The sequence below is a fragment of the Acanthopagrus latus genome, chromosome 19 (assembly GCF_904848185.1).
Source record: "Acanthopagrus latus isolate v.2019 chromosome 19, fAcaLat1.1, whole genome shotgun sequence".
In the NCBI taxonomy this organism is placed as follows: domain Eukaryota; kingdom Metazoa; phylum Chordata; class Actinopteri; order Spariformes; family Sparidae; genus Acanthopagrus; species Acanthopagrus latus.
Window position 1 is genome coordinate 15,242,032 of NC_051057.1, and position 17,462 is coordinate 15,259,493.

At 41.8% G+C, this 17,462-nt stretch overlaps 1 protein-coding gene and 1 long non-coding RNA gene across 4 annotated transcripts in view; one reads left to right on the forward strand and one right to left on the reverse strand.

Annotated features, from left to right (window-relative positions):
* Positions 1-17,121, forward strand: part of LOC119008484 (dnaJ homolog subfamily C member 13) — a 38,027-nt gene extending 20,906 nt beyond the window's left edge. The window contains exons 28-68 of one of the 3 annotated variants that reach the window (XM_037078831.1): positions 65-166; positions 348-452; positions 852-1,054; positions 1,138-1,222; positions 1,339-1,493; positions 1,742-1,787; positions 1,876-2,030; positions 2,114-2,315; positions 2,453-2,568; positions 2,702-2,780; positions 2,880-3,015; positions 3,175-3,359; positions 3,476-3,550; positions 3,656-3,775; positions 3,947-4,342; positions 4,428-4,541; positions 4,797-4,913; positions 5,363-5,540; positions 5,629-5,720; positions 5,807-5,906; positions 6,003-6,077; positions 6,159-6,271; positions 6,363-6,532; positions 6,629-6,671; positions 6,753-6,926; positions 7,025-7,189; positions 12,291-12,698; positions 13,121-13,262; positions 13,353-13,447; positions 13,537-13,643; positions 13,724-13,901; positions 14,079-14,159; positions 14,439-14,507; positions 14,713-14,799; positions 14,901-14,989; positions 15,295-15,499; positions 15,652-15,793; positions 15,996-16,147; positions 16,238-16,443; positions 16,530-16,710; positions 16,807-17,121. In XM_037078831.1, coding sequence (XP_036934726.1) covers positions 65-166; positions 348-452; positions 852-1,054; positions 1,138-1,222; positions 1,339-1,493; positions 1,742-1,787; positions 1,876-2,030; positions 2,114-2,315; positions 2,453-2,568; positions 2,702-2,780; positions 2,880-3,015; positions 3,175-3,359; positions 3,476-3,550; positions 3,656-3,775; positions 3,947-4,342; positions 4,428-4,541; positions 4,797-4,913; positions 5,363-5,540; positions 5,629-5,720; positions 5,807-5,906; positions 6,003-6,077; positions 6,159-6,271; positions 6,363-6,532; positions 6,629-6,671; positions 6,753-6,926; positions 7,025-7,189; positions 12,291-12,698; positions 13,121-13,262; positions 13,353-13,447; positions 13,537-13,643; positions 13,724-13,901; positions 14,079-14,159; positions 14,439-14,507; positions 14,713-14,799; positions 14,901-14,989; positions 15,295-15,499; positions 15,652-15,793; positions 15,996-16,147; positions 16,238-16,443; positions 16,530-16,710; positions 16,807-16,893 — 5,730 coding nt within the window. In that variant the 3' untranslated portion in view covers positions 16,894-17,121. Of the gene's footprint in view, positions 1-64; positions 167-347; positions 453-851; positions 1,055-1,137; positions 1,223-1,338; positions 1,494-1,741; positions 1,788-1,875; positions 2,031-2,113; positions 2,316-2,452; positions 2,569-2,701; positions 2,781-2,879; positions 3,016-3,174; positions 3,360-3,475; positions 3,551-3,655; positions 3,776-3,946; positions 4,343-4,427; positions 4,542-4,796; positions 4,914-5,362; positions 5,541-5,628; positions 5,721-5,806; positions 5,907-6,002; positions 6,078-6,158; positions 6,272-6,362; positions 6,533-6,628; positions 6,672-6,752; positions 6,927-7,024; positions 7,205-7,351; positions 7,493-7,609; positions 7,754-7,888; positions 7,989-10,051; positions 11,212-12,290; positions 12,699-13,120; positions 13,263-13,352; positions 13,448-13,536; positions 13,644-13,723; positions 13,902-14,078; positions 14,160-14,438; positions 14,508-14,712; positions 14,800-14,900; positions 14,990-15,294; positions 15,500-15,651; positions 15,794-15,995; positions 16,148-16,237; positions 16,444-16,529; positions 16,711-16,806 lie in introns of those variants that run through there. The other 2 variants (XM_037078832.1, XM_037078833.1) reach the window with 2 other exon arrangements.
* On the reverse strand, positions 6,707-12,257 carry LOC119008485. Its single transcript, XR_005071438.1, has 3 exons — positions 12,138-12,257; positions 6,996-7,189; positions 6,707-6,902 (listed from the first exon to the last, which is right to left on the reverse strand). It is a non-coding gene; the product is annotated as an uncharacterized LOC119008485 (long non-coding RNA).
* Positions 17,122-17,462: the final 341 nt, after the last annotated feature.

Consider the following 17,462-nt stretch of genomic DNA (forward strand, 5'->3'; position numbering starts at 1 on the left):
AAGTGCCTGTTCATTTAACTTCCATTGCTAACCCTCTGTCTTGATTTAATTTTTTGTTCCGCAGAAAAATGTGAAGGAGGTGATGGACTCAAATGGAGTGCGTATTTTGGTGGATCTGCTCACCTTGGCACACCTGCATACCAGTAGAGCTACAGTGCCCCTGCAGGTGAGTCATATTGCATATTGCGTGAAAAGAAGAGCTCTCTCTCTCTATATATATACTGATATATACTGATTTTCTAATTCTCTATGAGCCACTGCTGAGATTTAATTCAACCTTGACCCTCGTTTGAAGTTTTAATTAATCTCCCTAGAGTGTCAAACAGAGGTCTTGTTATTTTCCACAGAGCAATGTGCTGGAGGCATCACCAGACATGAAGAGGGAGAGTGAGAAAGAGTGGTACTTTGGAAATGCAGACAAGGAGAGAAGAGGACCTTTCAGTTTTGAGGAGGTATGTTATCATTTTAAAATGTCCAATTTAACAAACTGGGTTAAATGTAATATTTTTACCAACAGCATAATGTAATTTATTACTGATAACTCTAATAACATCTTTGTTGTTCAGGGCATGGTTGATATTTTTACTTATGTGATGTGGTACAAATAGTCAGGTAATGTAGTTTGATGATATCTAGAGGAGTTATTGCAGTGGTTACATTTGCATGAGGAAAATATTTTTGTTTTTGCCCTTATTTGGAAAAAGACAATGGTCATATTCCTAATCTGTGTACGTGACTAAAGAAAATAAATATTTCTCTAATATTTCTGTTTACATGCAGCTCTGAAACCTCAGAATGACAAACACAACCTCCCCTTCTCACCACTTGTGTTGTTGCATTTCCGTCTCCAGATGCAGGAGTTTTGGAGCACAGGCGTCCTGACAGCAAAGACGCGATGCTGGGCTCAAGGAATGGACGGCTGGCGTCCCCTGCAGGCTATCCCCCAGCTAAAATGGTGCCTCCTGGCCACTGGGCAAGCAGTGATGAATGAGTCCGACCTGGCTACACTAATCCTTAACATGCTTATCACCATGTGCTCCTACTACCCCAGCAGGTGAGTGAAGCAGAAAATACCTCTGTGGTTGTACATCCAGAAAACACCTCCATTTATAACGTGTTTGTTTACTTTTTACTCAGGGACCAAGACAATGCCATTATCCGTCCTTTACCCAAGATCAAGAGGATGATCAGTGACAACGCTTGTCTCCCTCACATTGTTCAGGTATTTGCACCTTCTAAATCTGTGGGGGGGTTTTTTGCCTATATTTTCATGTCATATCCAGTTTGCTAATATGCTGAATTAAGTAAATTGACAAGTTGTTTCTTTGTCCACTCCAGCTGCTGTTGACCTTTGACCCCATCCTGGTGGAAAAGGTAGCTAACATGCTGTACCTGGTGATGCAGGACAACCCCAATCTGCAGCGCCTCTATTTAACTGGGGTGTTCTTCTTTATCATGATGTACACTGGCTCCAACGTGCTTCCTGTGGCAAGGTGAAAACACACAACAAATGTCATATCAGCATCCAAATATGCTAAAATTCCCCCCCAGAATTTGTTACTGTCTTGATGACTGACAGCAGACAAACAACAGACAGACTAGAAACGGACTGGCTTGTTCTACATATTAGTAAATATTCCGACATAGAATTACTTATGGTAATTTGCATAGCTACAAGAAGAGGGCTTTAGAACAATATAACTTGATAATGACCTCTGAGACATTTGTGTTTTCTTTTTAGGTTCCTGAAGTACACACATCTGAAGCAAGCCTTCAAATCAGAGGAGGTAAAGTGGATTTCTTCCCCCCCTTATGACAAATTGTGTCTTACAAAAATATCTTTTTTAAAAGTAATCTGTTGTGCCTTGTCCCCAGTCTAAGGGTCAGGATATTGTGCAGCGTAGTGTTCTGGGTCCAGTGCTGCCTGAGGCCATGGTGTGTTACCTGGAGAACTACGAGGCTGAGCGCATCTCAGAGATCTTCCTTGGAGAATTTGATACACCTGAGGCCATTTGGAGCAGTGAGATGAGGTAGATATTAGTATGTCTAATTCGTGTCAAGCCATTTGGTTTATAGAAATGTCAATAAAGTGTCTTTAAACTTTCACTTTCAGGCGGATGATGATCGAGAAGATAGCTGCTCACGTAGCTGACTTCAGCCCCAGACTGCAGAGCAACACTCGGGCCCTCTACCAGTACTGCCCCATACCCGTGATCAGCTTCCCTCAGCTGGACAACGAGCTCTTCTGCAACATCTACTACCTCAGACATCTGTGCGACACCACCCGCTTCCCCAACTGGCCCATTCGAGAACCTGTATGTTTCTTGTTTTTTCCCCTGTTTCTCCTTATCAGTGTCCTATTTTCTAGGAAAGGCTTCTGTTTTTAACACTTTCCTAATTAGTTTTACAAGAACCCCAACTTACATTATTACTGTATCTTCTTCACCTGCAGGTGAAGCTTCTAAAAGATACTCTTGAAGCGTGGAAGAGAGAAGTGGAGAAAAAGCCTCCCTCCATGTCTGTGGATGACGCTTACGAAGTCCTCAACCTCCCACAAGGACAGGGACAGTGAGTGGCTTTTGAGTTCTTATTTGTCCAGGTGGTAGCAATGAACTTGAAGTATGTGTAAATGGGTGGGATTAAATGTTGGGTAATGTGGAATTGGACTGTAGGACTCAAATGTTGGCATATCTCGCTTTAGGCATGAGGAAAGTAAAATCAGGAAGGCTTACTTCAGACTGGCACAGAAGTACCATCCCGACAAGAACCCCGAGGGCAGAGTACGTACTATGATCATTAGTAGCATGATATGTGTGTAAGAGCTTTAAACATAATTTAATCCACGGATTTAATTTTCAACTTTTCTATCTATCTTTCAGGACATGTTTGAGAAAGTCAACAAAGCCTACGAGTTCCTTTGTACAAAGTCTGCACGAATCCTGGACGGCCCCGATCCAGAAAACATCATCCTCATCCTCAAAACTCAGAGCATCCTCTTCAACCGACACAAACAAGGTACATAGATAGAGCCCATTTCTGCTACTCTTTTTTTTTCCTGTTGTTTTTCATCCATTTAGTGAGAAACAAGTTTAGGCTCATAGTGCTGAATGATTTTTTCAAAAAGTAAAATGAAAATAACTGACCTTTAACAAATTTCTCTTTGTCTACAAACAGAGCTGGAACCTTACAAATACGCCGGTTACCCAATGCTCATCAAAACGATCACAATGGAAACGGAGGATGATCAGCTCTTCTCCAAGACCTCTCCGCTCCTTCCGGCTGCCGTTGAACTTGCCTTCCACACTGTCAACTGCTCTGCTCTGAATGCAGAGGAGCTGCGCCGCGACAACGGCATTGAGGTAAAAACACCCCATCTCAAAACCTTAAGGCTCAACCTGTCTGAGTAAAAGATTACAACCATTCGTCTACATATGGAGAACTGTGATTGAATTAATCAGTGTTGTGTTTTGATCAGGTTTTGCTGGAGGCTCTTTCTCGGTGTGTTGCTGTGTTAACTGCGTCCAGCAAGCCTGATGACATGGCTGTACAGGTGAGAATCTTTATTCACCTGTCATCAACTTTCTCTCCAGAAATTAGTGCTTTAATCCTTGTAGTGATTTCTTAAACACTTTTTCAACATTTTAATGTGCTACAGGTGTGCGGGCACATCTGTAAGTGCTACAGTGTCGCAGCCCAGTTTGAGGAGTGCAGAGAAAAGATAATTGAACTGCCAAACATCATCAGGGACCTCTGTCACATCTTGTTCTATGGAAAGGTAAGAAACTGCACCTGCTTTTTTTTTTTTTTTAACCTTTCTGTCTGTTATCACAAAGAAAAAATCTTTACTCATTTTTCAGCATTTTAGAGTCTGAAGAATATTTACTCATTTGGACAAAATGCTAATTTTAAATGTTAATTCTCAATTCTCATTCTCACATCCTCTCAGGGTCTCCCAAAAACGGCTGCCCTGGCAGTCCAGTGCGTGAGCTCCTTCGCAGTGGATTTCTTCCTACAGACCCATCTATACCATGCTGGTGTGCTCTGGCACCTGCTGGTCCACCTCTTCAACTACGACTACACCCTGGAGGAGAGTGGCGTTCAGGCCAACCAGGAAACAAACCAACAGGAGGTCGCCAACAACCTGGCCAAGCTCAGTCTGGTAGCTCTCAGCCGTCTTGGAGGCTACACCCAGACACCACCCACACCAGACGGGAACAATCCCGTTTCAGAGACCAACGGCATCGACGGAACACCTCCTGAGAACCCCACCATCCGCAAGAGCTTAGCAGCCATGCTGACACCGTACATCTCAAGGAAGCTGGGAACAGGAACTCCTGCTGAGGTATGTCGTAGAAATGGATGCAAATCATATACATCCATAAATCCCAACAGCAAGCTGAGCTCCACATGTCCTGCTGTTCTTTCAGGTCCTGAAGCTTTTGAATAGTAACTCAGAGAACCCGTACTTGATCTGGAACAATGGAACAAGAGCCGAGCTGCTGGAATTCCTGGAGTGTCAGCAGGAGGGAAACATAAAGAGGGTAGGATTATTATGTATTTTTTTTTCTCTTCCATACTTTGTTTGTTACATTTTCTTACAAACAATACATAACGTGGTGTGTGGCAACAGGTTAACCCACATATGGGATTGATCTTAGTCACTATTGATGTTTATATTATAGAAATGGTCGTCTTTGCAATTGTTTATATAGGAAAATGCTATATATTCATACTATCATATATATTATTGATAAACTATTAAGTATTCATGCATCTTCTCTGTGGTTTCTTTTCAGGGAGAAAATGATAAAAGCTTTGGTGCAGAGTTTGTGTTCAATGATCACAGCAAAGAGCTGATAGTTGGAGAGATCTTTGTCCGGGTCTACAATGAGCAACCGACTTTTCCTCTTGAGGTGAGTACAAGAATTAGATACATCAAATATACAGCAAGCATTTTCATTGTTTGCCCTTTGGCATCAATCATCTGTCTGCCAAAAGGTTTTTATATGGAATAAAGCACTCAAGCGTAAATTAGGTCTGAACCCTCATCTCAGACAGCTATATTTATAATAGCTGTGATTATTGGCGGCAGCATTGACACACATTTTCCTTGTAGTTAGCAGTCGATTATTCTGTCAATTGTGTTCTCGATTAACAGGAAGTATTCTGATTCATAAAAATGTCCAGTGATCAGTGTTTCTCAAAGCCATGGATGATATCCTCAAATATATGTTTTTCTACAATCTGAAGAAAATCAGTTTACTGTCAGAGAAGAGTAAAAAAAATGGAAAATATTCTTAATTAATATCGTAATAGTCTACCCGTTGTATTGCTATAATGTGTTTTACTGTCTGTGTGTTAGTACCCCAAAGCATTTGCAGCCAGTCTGCTAGACTACGTCGGCTCCCAGGCCCAGTACCTCCACACTCTGCTGGCCATGAGTCAGAGCAACAAGGTGGAGTCCCAGCAGCACGCTGAGAGGCTCCGCTTCGCTGAGATGGCTTTAGAGGCTCTACGCAACGTCATCAAGAACAACCCTGGTGAGACATGACACTTCCTCCAGCTTTTTATTGAGATGTCAAAATTTCTTAGCTTCTTTTCAAAGTAAATCTCTTTGCATCATTTCAGGTTCGGAGACGGAGTGCATCGGACATTTCAAACTGCTCTTCTCTTTGTTGAGGGTTCACGGAGCTGGCAGAGTACAGCAGCTGGTGTTGGAGGTAGAGCTTCTTGGTCTGAATATCTAATTGTTATTGTTGCCAGTACATCCGTTCCTGCATTATAGTCATTTTGGTTTCATCTACAGGTTGTGAATACAGTGACATCAAACCAGGAATGTGTTAGCAACATTGCAGAGTCACTAGTGTTGTCCAACCTTCTGCTGCTGCTACACTCACTTCCCTCCAGTAAGAAAAAAACAAGACCACTGGTTCACTTTTTTGTCTTTGCTGTAGTTATTGAAGTGTATCTTTGAACTAAAACCTATTTTTTGCATTATTTAGGTCGCCAAATTGTGTTGGAAACCTTGTATGCACTGACTTCCAACACAAAGATAGTCAAAGAGGCTATGGCCAAAGGTCAGTGTAATTCTGCTTTGTTTTTTTTTTCTGGATATTTTCTTCTATATTTATGCTTATATTCATCTCTTTGTTCCCCAGGTGCTCTGATCTACTTGCTCGACCTCTTCTGTAACTGCACACATCCCCAGGTCCGCACGCAGACTGCCGAGCTCTTCTCCAAGATGACCTCAGACAAGCTGGTTGGGCCAAAGGTCTGTCTGGAATGACAAAAAGCAAAACAACTCCTGTCTTTGTTTCATCATTTTAACACTTTTTAAACTCTTTCATAATTTTCTTTGCCAGGTGCGTCTAACGCTGATGCGTTTCCTCCCTGGTGTGTTCATGGATGCCATGAGAGACAACGCTGAAGCAGCAGTGCACATATTCGAGGGAACACATGAGAACCCTGAACTGATCTGGAACGACAACTCGAGGGAGAAAGTGTCTACAACTGTCCGGGAGTTGATGCTTGAGTATGAAAAGAACCTTATTTAACAAGTGTGAAATATTGTATTCTAACCATTAGGATGTTTCAACGTCACCTAATTTACTTTCATAAACTTTTACAGGCACTTTAAACAGCAGAAGGATAATCCTGATGTGAACTGGAAAGTAAGTGCATTAACATATAACTCACTACAATACAATAACATGTTTTTATTTAATGTGACAATAACGTCTTTGTTTCATCAGATGCCAGATGACTTCACAGTGGCTTATGGAGCAGGACAGGGCGAGCTAGAAGTCGGTGGCGTCTTCTTGCGTATCTTCATCGCACAGCCAGGCTGGGTGCTTCGCAAGCCTCGAGAGTTCCTGGTGTCCCTCCTGGAGACCATGACCGAGCTGCTGGAGAAAAACAACCCCAATGTGAGAAACAGAAACACAGCGTTTGTTTTGTTTTCAATCATCTTCTTGTGTCACACCAGCGATTTTCACCTCTTCCTGACATCTCCGGTCTCCTGCAGGGTGAGGCCCTGGAGACGGTTACCACGGCAGCAGTTTGTCTGTTCAGCACACAGAGCCAGCTGGCCGACCAGGTTCCTCCTCTGGGTCACCTGCCTCGCATCCTGGCAGCACTCAACCACAAGAACAATGCAGTGCCCAAGTGCTCCATCCGCCTCATCCACGTGCTGTCAGACAATGAGGTGGGGAGTCAAATGAGTAAAGCTTCCTGTGCTTGTTTTTACACTGCTCTGCTGTTTTTAAACAAGGAATCCAGTTTGACTTATTAAACATTAATTCAACACTAACATAGCTAAAAACAATAGCTAACACTGTGTTGTTTTGTATAGCTATGTGTGCGCTCCATGGCTTCTCTGGAAACAATTGGCCCCCTCATGAATGGGATGAAAAGTCGGGCCGACATGGCCGGATTGGCTTGTGAAGCTCTCAACCGCATGTTCCAGAAAGAGCAGACTGAATTGGTTGCCCAGGTAAACACCAGTCACCTTTGTTTTGTTTTTTTTTTGTTTTTTGTTTTTTTTAACGCTGATCATTATTGTTTGATGACCACGTCAACTTAACAAGCATTTTGTTAATGAACTGACCAGGCTCTAAGAGTGGAGCTGGTTCCGTACCTCCTGAAGCTACTGGAAGGAATTGGCCTGGAGACTCTTGATAACCCTTCAGCCACAAAGGCCCAGATAGTCAAGGCTCTCAAGTCCATGACTCGCAGTCTGCAGTTCGGAGAACAGGTGTGATATCATGATTATCAGTTAAAACCATTCGATGATTGGTATTCTTGCTTTTATTTGTTAATTGAATAATTTCCAAATGACATCATACAGGATGATCATCTTAATAACTCTTAACCAATCACTTCTCTGCAGGTGAACGAGATTCTAGCGAAGTCCTCAGTGTGGAGTGCCTTCAAAGACCAGAAACATGATCTTTTCATCTCAGAGTCCCAGACCGCAGGCTACCTGACAGGTACAGTGTTTATTTGAACGTGTCTCTGATGTTTTCTAAAGAATCAAAACTGTTCAAATTGTGTTTTTAAAGGTAGGTTTTGAGTGCCTTTCTCTGGGCTGTTGTTGAATCTTAATGCTTTGCTTTGTCCTAAAACACCACCTTGTGGCTGATTCCTCACTTGTGCTTAAACCCAGCCACCCTGTCTCTCTCCACGCCCTGTAACTTCCTGGCTCTGCCCTTCCCCTCCTCTTTGTCCTTGACATTTTCCTCCTCAGGGGTATCCACTCCTTCTCTCATGGCCGCCAGCAGCCCACTGCGAGGTGGGCTCTAAACTCCTAAGCTGGGCCCTCGCAGCCCTCCTCTCGCTTGTTCTGATGCAGGTAGACTTTGACCTGACGTTTGACCTTTCCTCTTTACCTCCATCTTCACCCTTTACTAAATTTTCCATTCCCGCCCCCTCATCGTTGCAGTGCTGAAAATAATATCACCTTCATCTCCATCCACAAACACTAAACACACTTAATATTCACAAATGAACAAAAATCCCCTCATGAACCACACAAACACAGAAAAGGAGGAGTCTAAAAAATATAAGTGATTTTCTTAGAAATAGAGTCAAATTAATAAATTAAAGGTCAATTTTGAAGCAAAATAAGAAATGGACACAATGCAGTACTTATTAAGAGCAACATTAATACCACCCAGAGGTCAGTGCAAGGAAGTGGTACTTCTTGTTGCTACTGAAACTACAGGCCATTGACCGTATTATTATATTTGACTCAGCACTTTCAACTGTATCTATTTGGATATTTCTTCTTTGGGACAGTTTGAGGGAGTTTCCTGAAATTTGGCACAAACTTCCACTTGGAATCAAGCATGAACTGATTAGATTTTGCTGATCAAAAGGCTGTGTGACCTCGTAAAACTGAGCTCATATGATAGTTGTGACAACATTTAAGATGTGTCTAATAGGATAAAATGATGAATTAAAGACATTTTATATCCCAAAGGTCAATTTCCCTGTGACAACATAATGTTTAGTGAAAAATTTTCTGTCCATAATTCAATGCCATAACTCATAAAAGCAACTTGATGGTGTGGGGAGGCATAAAGCCACAAGGCAGCAAGTCTGGGTTTTTGTTATTTTTGTATAACTTTATCTGTATTGTTTTGTTTAAGGATGTACTTAAAAGCACATATAAACAATGTGCCTTGCCACAGCACTAGCAACAAGGCTACTTCTAGCAGCCAGCCTAGTGTCCAAAATAAAAAACAGCTTGACCAGTTCTGAGGTCAGTTTGACCTCAGAACCCCAGCTTCAGTACTATGCAAAGGCAGAATAACACACCTGACAGTACTAATGAATTGGCAGGTTTTAATACTCACTGAAGTTCTGGTGGTAAGAGGAAAACATATCAACATCACAGCGCTATTCATTAACTGAATGCCTGTCAGCTCATTTTTTACCTCGGTTTCTATGTCTTTGCCTTCGTTGCTTCCTCCATCAGAGGAGTTTTTCTCTTTTGCAGTTTAGTGGTTCCACTGTTGCCTGCAGATAGCGACCAGGGAAAACAATACCTCCTCCTGTCTTAGTTGAGCAATGGCAGACACGCTTCCTTTGTGCCATAATTTGACCCTCATTTTACTGTGAGAAATTGAGCCTGGTGGTAGACCGAATAACATTATGAAAAAAAGCTTTATAGGAAACCAATCCGTACACTGATGATGTCATTTTCTACAGCTACGCATTCAGTATTTACTTCAGAATGATAAGCTCAAGCACAAACGTTGTCTATTACCTGTGTAAGTATAGTTATAACCCAATTTTGAGAGAAAGTACAAAGAGCATTAATCACACATGGAAAGCAATGTTCTCCCACCACAACCTTACTGGAGCAGATATGATTTTTTCCCATTACACCCTAAACCTACATTAAAAGCATCTAACATTAAAAGCATCATAAGCAGAAGTTATCACTCCTCCATATATGCAGTAGTTCTGTAGTTTCGTTCATCATTGTAGCTCATCACTAGAACACCAGCTCAGTCACACATGTACTGAATCCTCCCTTCCCTCACAGGTCCAGGAGTAGCAGGTTACCTTACAGCAGGATCTGGCACCACTGTAATGCCCAGCGTCCCACCCCCCGTGGACAACGACATTGGAGACCAAGGCTGACGGACACACACACACACACACACAGGTCACGCTCAGGCCACCCAGACTGCCCTGCAGCTTCACGGCTGCAGCTCAGAGAAGGGACCGTTCAGCTCCCGCACGAGGGGATGGAGAGAGGGAAAGACGGAGGAGAGCGGGGCCGTCGTCGACCATCACCAAAATCTCTGCGACACCTCCTCCAGCATCACTCTCCACTCCCCTTTACAAACGGCACTCAAGTCTTCATAAACACTTTAAAATTGTTTTAACGGATGACCACGTTTTGTTTTGTTTCTATGCTACTTTTCTTGTTTCTTCCAATGACACAGAAGAGTTTACTTTTTGTATGAATATATTTTTTACTCTAGATTATGTTTTTTTCATGAGAAAGACATTGGAAGACTGAGGCTTATTATAGGTTTACTGTCTCATCTCTGTTCTTATTCCTCGTTGTCATATCCTGATTGGCTGAACGCACCCTAAATCCAGAACAGAGGGTACTTAGCCGCGTATGTGACACATTTGTGCACAGGACCTATCCACTTCTCACATAAATATGTCATTTGCTGGTCTACTGAATGGATTCTCATATTGAACAGGAAAATATGTTAAAATCAGAAAATATGTGTATGATTTCTCTGCCCTGATTCTCCACTGATTGATGCTGACGCTCTTGTCTAGATCAATCCACCATTTCAAAGTTGATACACATATGCTCTCCAAATGTCCAGCCTCTTATTCTTCTGATCTTAATTCATATTTCAGTCTGCTCCCTCTCTCTCTCTCCCTCTCTTTGAAGGCTACCCTTTCTGCCTCACATGTTTTTAAAGTAATTTTCCTTCCCCCAGAATGCAAAAAGCACTAGAATATTTATAAGTGAATAATAACCACAGGAAATGAGCTTCTGCTAAGACATGACGAATGACTCTGATTACGAATCTATGTGAAAGACTAGTGCAATTTGTGAAATGTTCAATGTAATATTGCGTATATAAACTTTCTATATTGAATGTACATTAAAAAAAAATAAATCAGTCGCACTTGTACATAAAATTTTAAGAATAAAAGGGAACCCACAGTGTTGTTCTTTTGTATTTACATTTGTGTTCAGGGGAGATTTCAGCAGAATGAACCGTTTACTGTTTGTTCATGTCTCAAAAGCAGGATGCATTTTTGGTCTTGGCCAAAGAATGAAATTAATGCATGTATTTTCTCAGAGTGTAAGCTGTTGGTTAGAACAATACGATCCTGGCGATTTTGCAAAATTTTCGTTAAATTCTAAAGCTTTTGTCATGTTAAATAACTTTTTAAAACCATAACTCATAGATTTATATTGCCAACTGGATCTTGAATTTATGCCATTTAAATGTATGAACTAGTTTTTTAATTTATGAATAAAGACTATTTTTAGTGGCATGCATATCAACGTCATGAATACATTATTATAGTATTTAAAACGCTAGTATGCTCAGAACATTCCCAAAAGCACAGTAAAGGCAGCCCACGACTATTACAGTGTGTTACCTCATAAGATCCGGTGGACCTCATGGGAAAAACTTTGCATGGTAGTGAATAGAGAATGACAAATACTACTTGAGCCGTGCCATGAACTTCATATATGATGTTCTTCAATTTTAAAGATACATTTTCAAGTCAAGAAAAACGAATGAAATATGATTTTAAACTACATGATTATAAAGACTACACAGCCAAAGTTGCGTTATTAACCTCACCAAACCCCCTAAATTTAACATTATATAGCTGCTCCTGCATATAAGCAGCTGACGGAACTGTCCAACTCTTATTCCACACAACTGCAGTTGTCATATGATCTAGTAAAGTGAGCAGTTTCACACAAAACTAGATGATGTTTTACTTTAATTACGACGAACTGCGACTTTCTTGAGTTGAAAATGCATCTTTTAGATTTCCAGACTTCATATGTGTAGCTCATGGCACAATTCAAGCGGGGAACAAATATCTGTTTCTTCATTCACTACCATACAAACTTTTTTTCCGAAATAAGATCCCGTTATATCCACCGGAAAGGGGCGTGGCCTCGGCTATCTGTTGATCTGCCTCTGATGGATTATCACATGTTGAACATAACAGCCCAACAATAAAGATACGTCTCATTAGTGTAAATAAAACTTGATACTTCCTGGTTTTGTATGGTGCCGCGCAGGTGTTGGAGCCATAGACATATAAAGCATGTGTCTATGGTTGGAGCTGGGATGTGTCTGTTTACGGCGTTGTGTTGCTTAGCAACGGCTGAAAACAATGGTTCCGCTTTGACAGAGCGTCTTTTTCACGGCAGACACTTTGGTTTCTGTCTGGTAGACACTCAGTTTAACTTTCACTCAGTATTGATATTATTACAGGACTATAACTCTACCTCTGAGGGATTTCCTGCCGCCAAAGATCTGTTTCACCACCGGTTATCATTCTCCAGCAAAATGGCATCGAGCTATGGATCACTTGTCTGGGAGGCCATTGTGCTGCTCGACAGGTTCAACGCTGGCAGGCAGTGTTTGGATGACTTCGTGGAAGATGCTGCCAAGGATCTGCAGGTAGGTGGACTTACGTTTATATGAACAATGTACAGTAACATTGGGGTTATTATACTTAACAAAAACTAAACTAAAAACTAAAACTGGGTGTGAGAAAAAACAAAAAATCAAACCCTGCAAAAACTCAAAATCCAGTCTATTTTCTGATCAAAGCATCTCATTATAGCCTACTTAAGACACAGTCACCAAACAAGTAGCATTTCAGTGAGATATATAGACTTGTTTTCAGACATCACATCTTATTTCAATATATTTATACTAAAATACTGAACGAATACTAATGCTTATAAATACTGAGGTAAAATATTTTTAAACAGTAAAAACTAAACTGAAAAGAAAAAAACAAAATAAAAATGAATGAAAACTGACTAATCTGACTATAAAAACTACACTACATGTCTCTCATTTGTTATTTGTTGCAGCACATGGACTCACTGCATAAGAATTTCATACTTGACGTTGTTTCTGGATGTATTGAGCACAAAAAGTTACTGGACGTCGCTGTCAGTATCTTCTATCACCGGAACTGGAAATGCTTGCCCAGAGATCACAGCCAATTTGTCGGTAAGTTGATGCACTAATCGATCTTGCAAATTCCAATCAGAATAGAACAAGATATCCATTAACATGTTTTATTACTATATTGTTCATCAGTTGTCTGTTACCTCGCTACGTTTGCCCTCGATGACCTTGGACTTCAGCATTTCAGCAACATTGTCAAATCACTGGACATCAAGAGGATGCAAACAGTAAGAAACCTTTCATCTGATCAGAGTGAAAGCCTGTGGCTGTATTGGAAATAACCAGCGATCAATAGCTCCGTTACTGTGCCCTGTAGTTCCTGAATTTCTTCTTCACAAACCTCACCACGTGGATACAAGCAGAGTGGAATACCATCTACGATGCTGAATATGTGGAGAAAAACTGGATTGGCCCTCTGCTGAGGTAGGAAAAATCTTCTGTGGTAAAGTATTGTTATTCCAAAGGTAAAAAGGAACAAAAGGATGTGTCTGTTTGTTTTTTAGATGGCGCCCGGAGATCGATATTCTCATAAAGCAGCTTGCTGACGCAGTATCTCGTGGGGGTCAGGTCAAGAAGGCTCCAATCAAAACCACCAAGCCGCAGGAGTTCTCTCTCACCAGACCTAAACCGCCACCTCTGCCAAAGCCTGAGCTCATTCCACAGCAGGAAAAAAGCAAACCAGTCAGTCTCATTACCTTCAAACACGGCCACACAGATAGTTTATGCGTGTAGACGCTTCTGTTTTTGTGTTATAGCCGACAGACTGAGGAGAATATAGAAGTGACAGGTCATTATGGTGCAGGTATATTGTGTTGAGGCTGTGAAGGGTTCACCACTCACAATGAATTTATTTTATAGGTGCCAAGTAGCACGTACATGGCCCCGAAAGAGATGCAGAAGCTGGAGGAAATCAAACAAAAGAACCAGCAGGAGAGTGAGGTACAAACTCTGCTTTGCCTCATGATAAAACCCTTGTGCAACTGATGAAAGACACATTTAGGTCAGAAAAATGTTCTATGTGAAAACCAGCCATAATATACGAAATGTTGAGCATATGGGAAATTACAGTCATTGGGTTTTTTTCATTTTAAGAAACAGTGGCATCATGCGTGTTGGTTGTCGGTAGATGAAAAATGCGCATGGAATTAAAATAGTTATTGTTGTAATTTGTAAGCAGCTTTCTTACGCCCCTTCTGTAACTGTCTTTTTTCTCTGAAGGAGCTGCTCTATGAGGCCAATATGAAACAGTTGAGATGCGCAAATCCACAGAAGTCTGAACGCACCAAGGTATGGGGCTTTTCTGTATGCGTGGATTTCCAGAAACTAATAAATGCCTCAAGACACATCTTTTTCAGTGTATTTGGTAGAGTCCAAAGTACTGTCAAAATCAATATAAGGCTGTCTTGGATAAACTGATGGCTGTATGAATAAAACTTCAGTCAGTAGACGGTTCTGTGTCTGTTCACACTTCTGATCATCATTTGCATCGCAGAGGGTGAGGTCTCAGATCGCAGTGGACTTTGACTCCAAACTCAAGTTCAACTCGTTTCGCTCCTCTGCATCTCCCTCCAGCCAAAAGGTGAGTGCTAATTATTTCAGTCGATCGGCCTTCAGTGTGATAGTGATAAATATAAACTCATGTAGGTGTGACATCCGCTTATATTCTTCTGATTCTGTAAGACTAACAGCTGGCCCGCAAAGCTAAACACTGCAGCCACCCTGAGGCAGAAGGCGCTCTATGACCGTCAGGTGGAGGAGGAGCTGCAAAGGTACAGCACAGCAGACTGTCTCCAGTGCTGGGGTCAGTGGAAACATCTGACTTCTTCCATTCAAATTACCATCGTGAGCAATTTGTCAAATGTGACCATCTGTATCTGGTGATTAGAAGACGGATGTTGGTTTAATTTATAAGAATGTGGTCCAGTCCAAATGGTGTTTGAGTATCTGATAGAAAACGCAAGCAGTGTTCTTCAGAGTCAGTCTCTCCCTTTCCTTCTCAGGTCTCTCTTGCCAAGAAGTTGTTGATCTCTGGATAAACAAGCCAGCAGTCATTTCTTTATATTTGTATTTACAGAATGGAGCGTCTGGTTGAGGGAGCTCGCGAGCCCTCGTGTTTCCTGCAGTGGCAGAGGGAGATGCGTGAGAAGGACCTTCAGGAGGAGCTGACCAAGATTGAGCGCAGGCATCTGGAGGGACAGATCAGCCATAAGGAGGCGGCTATAGCCCGGGCCCGCCTCATGGAACGCAACCAAGAGACTGCTCAGCTGAAGAAAGAAGAGGTGGGTGAAGTTCACTGCACAACTGCCTGAAGGAGGCATTTAGAGAAGATAAAACGGCACTTTAGAGCATGTAACGACAAGGGTAACCAGACAAAAGCGTGGCTGTTCTATACATGTACTCTTACAAGAAAAAATGTGTTGTTTTGTTGTAGACAGCTCAGCTGATGCGGAGATATGCCGAGAAGAGGCTGCAGGAGGAGAAAGAAATGAGAGACTTGGTGCAACAAGTGGCAGAGGGCCACAAGAACTCAAAGACGGCTAAAGAGAAGCTGCAGAAATTCAAGAAAAGTATAGGTACGCCTTCTGATCTGTGATTCAGTGATCATTCTTTCATGAAAATGTTGCCATGTGCTCTGATTTCCTGGAAACTTGGATACTGTTACGATCACGTACACAGAGATATGAATAACCCTGTTTGTGTTCCATGTAAACGCGATATCAGAAATATAATGCACTTGTAAACTCAAGTGTCATCAATATCATGCAACTTTTACAGTGAAGGAAGTCTCAGAGCAAAGTCGAGAGCTCCTTCGTCAAGCACTGGAGGAGGCACATGCCGAGCTCAGCAGGAAGTTTGAAATCATCGCCGAAATCCGCGCCATCGAATCGCTCCCTCACATCAGGGTACAGAATTTTGACGACACAGAGGTGAGCGAAGGAAAGGACGACTGCCATCTCACGTTCCGGCACACTTTCACATGCTTCTCATGTAATGATTGTTCTTCTGTCCCACGTCAGACTGCAGGCCACCACCTGCTGGGAGAGATGTCTCTCGTCGAGCTGAAGGAGCGGCTGTCCCTCCTGAGGGAGGCTCAGCTAGCGGAGCAGCAGCAGAGACGGGAGCACATCCTGGAGGAGAAGGAGAAGAAGAAGCAGCAGCTGGTGGAGCACCTGGACAAGATCGAGCTCTACAGGAGAATGCAGGCACAGGCCGCTGCCATCAGGTCAGGGAAAATGTTTGGGAGCAGGAAAATGTGGTCTGACGCAGATGTCACATACAGACAGCTATGATAGTTTTGGTTTGTTGCAGGAAAGAGGAGATGAGAGCCAGGCTGAGTCCGCAGGCCAAGGTGACTCAGGATGAGACGGTTTTGGCTCTGCAGAGGAAACTGAAAGAGAAACAACAAGAGCATCAAAGACTGAAGCAAACTGAGGGAACGAAGTCCAAAACTCCTGAACAGCCTGTCGGAAACACAGAGATACACAACAGAGTGAGTATGAAAGCTTTGACTGTTCCTGTTAGTGTTGAGATTCTTAAGCAGCAAAGCAGTTAATACGTTCCTCACTTGTCTCTCTGTTTTTGCCAGAAAAGCTCCAAGGAGAAAAGCTGGGAGGAGTTGGAACTGAGCTTAGAGCGTCATATCCAGAGGAACGCTGCTCATGTTTCATTTTAGCTCAGATGCATCATTAGCTATATTTGTTGTAAGAAAAGTGTGGGAAGATCTTCCTTACATCTTTTATTGCCTTAATTTGACACATTTGTAATTAGAATTTGCTTGAAATGCTGTAATAAAAATGTTGCGTCACTGTCATTTATTTACCACTGATGTTTGTTTAATTCAGTGAGTTTATCCCGGATTGTTTACTCATTTTTCTAATCAATAAAAGGTTGGACAAAAGAAGTCATTTGAAGACATCACTTTGGACACTTTGGGAATTGTGACGAGCATTTTCCACATTTTTTGACCAGATTTTGATCTTATATCTGTGGTTGGTGGTTTTGGGAACAACTTACTGTATAAAATGTCAATCATCATTACTCAACTATCAAGATGATGCACCAGTGTCACAACTTAGAATGTACTTACATGATTTCTATATAAAGTCTCTATATATAAATGTTATGATTCAGTGTGAAAATGGGAAAATAATGGGCCCTCTGATAATTTCACTCACAAATAGTGTAACAATAACAATCATTTGTATCAATAACTCTAAATGGATATTCATTGGAATCGTTAGA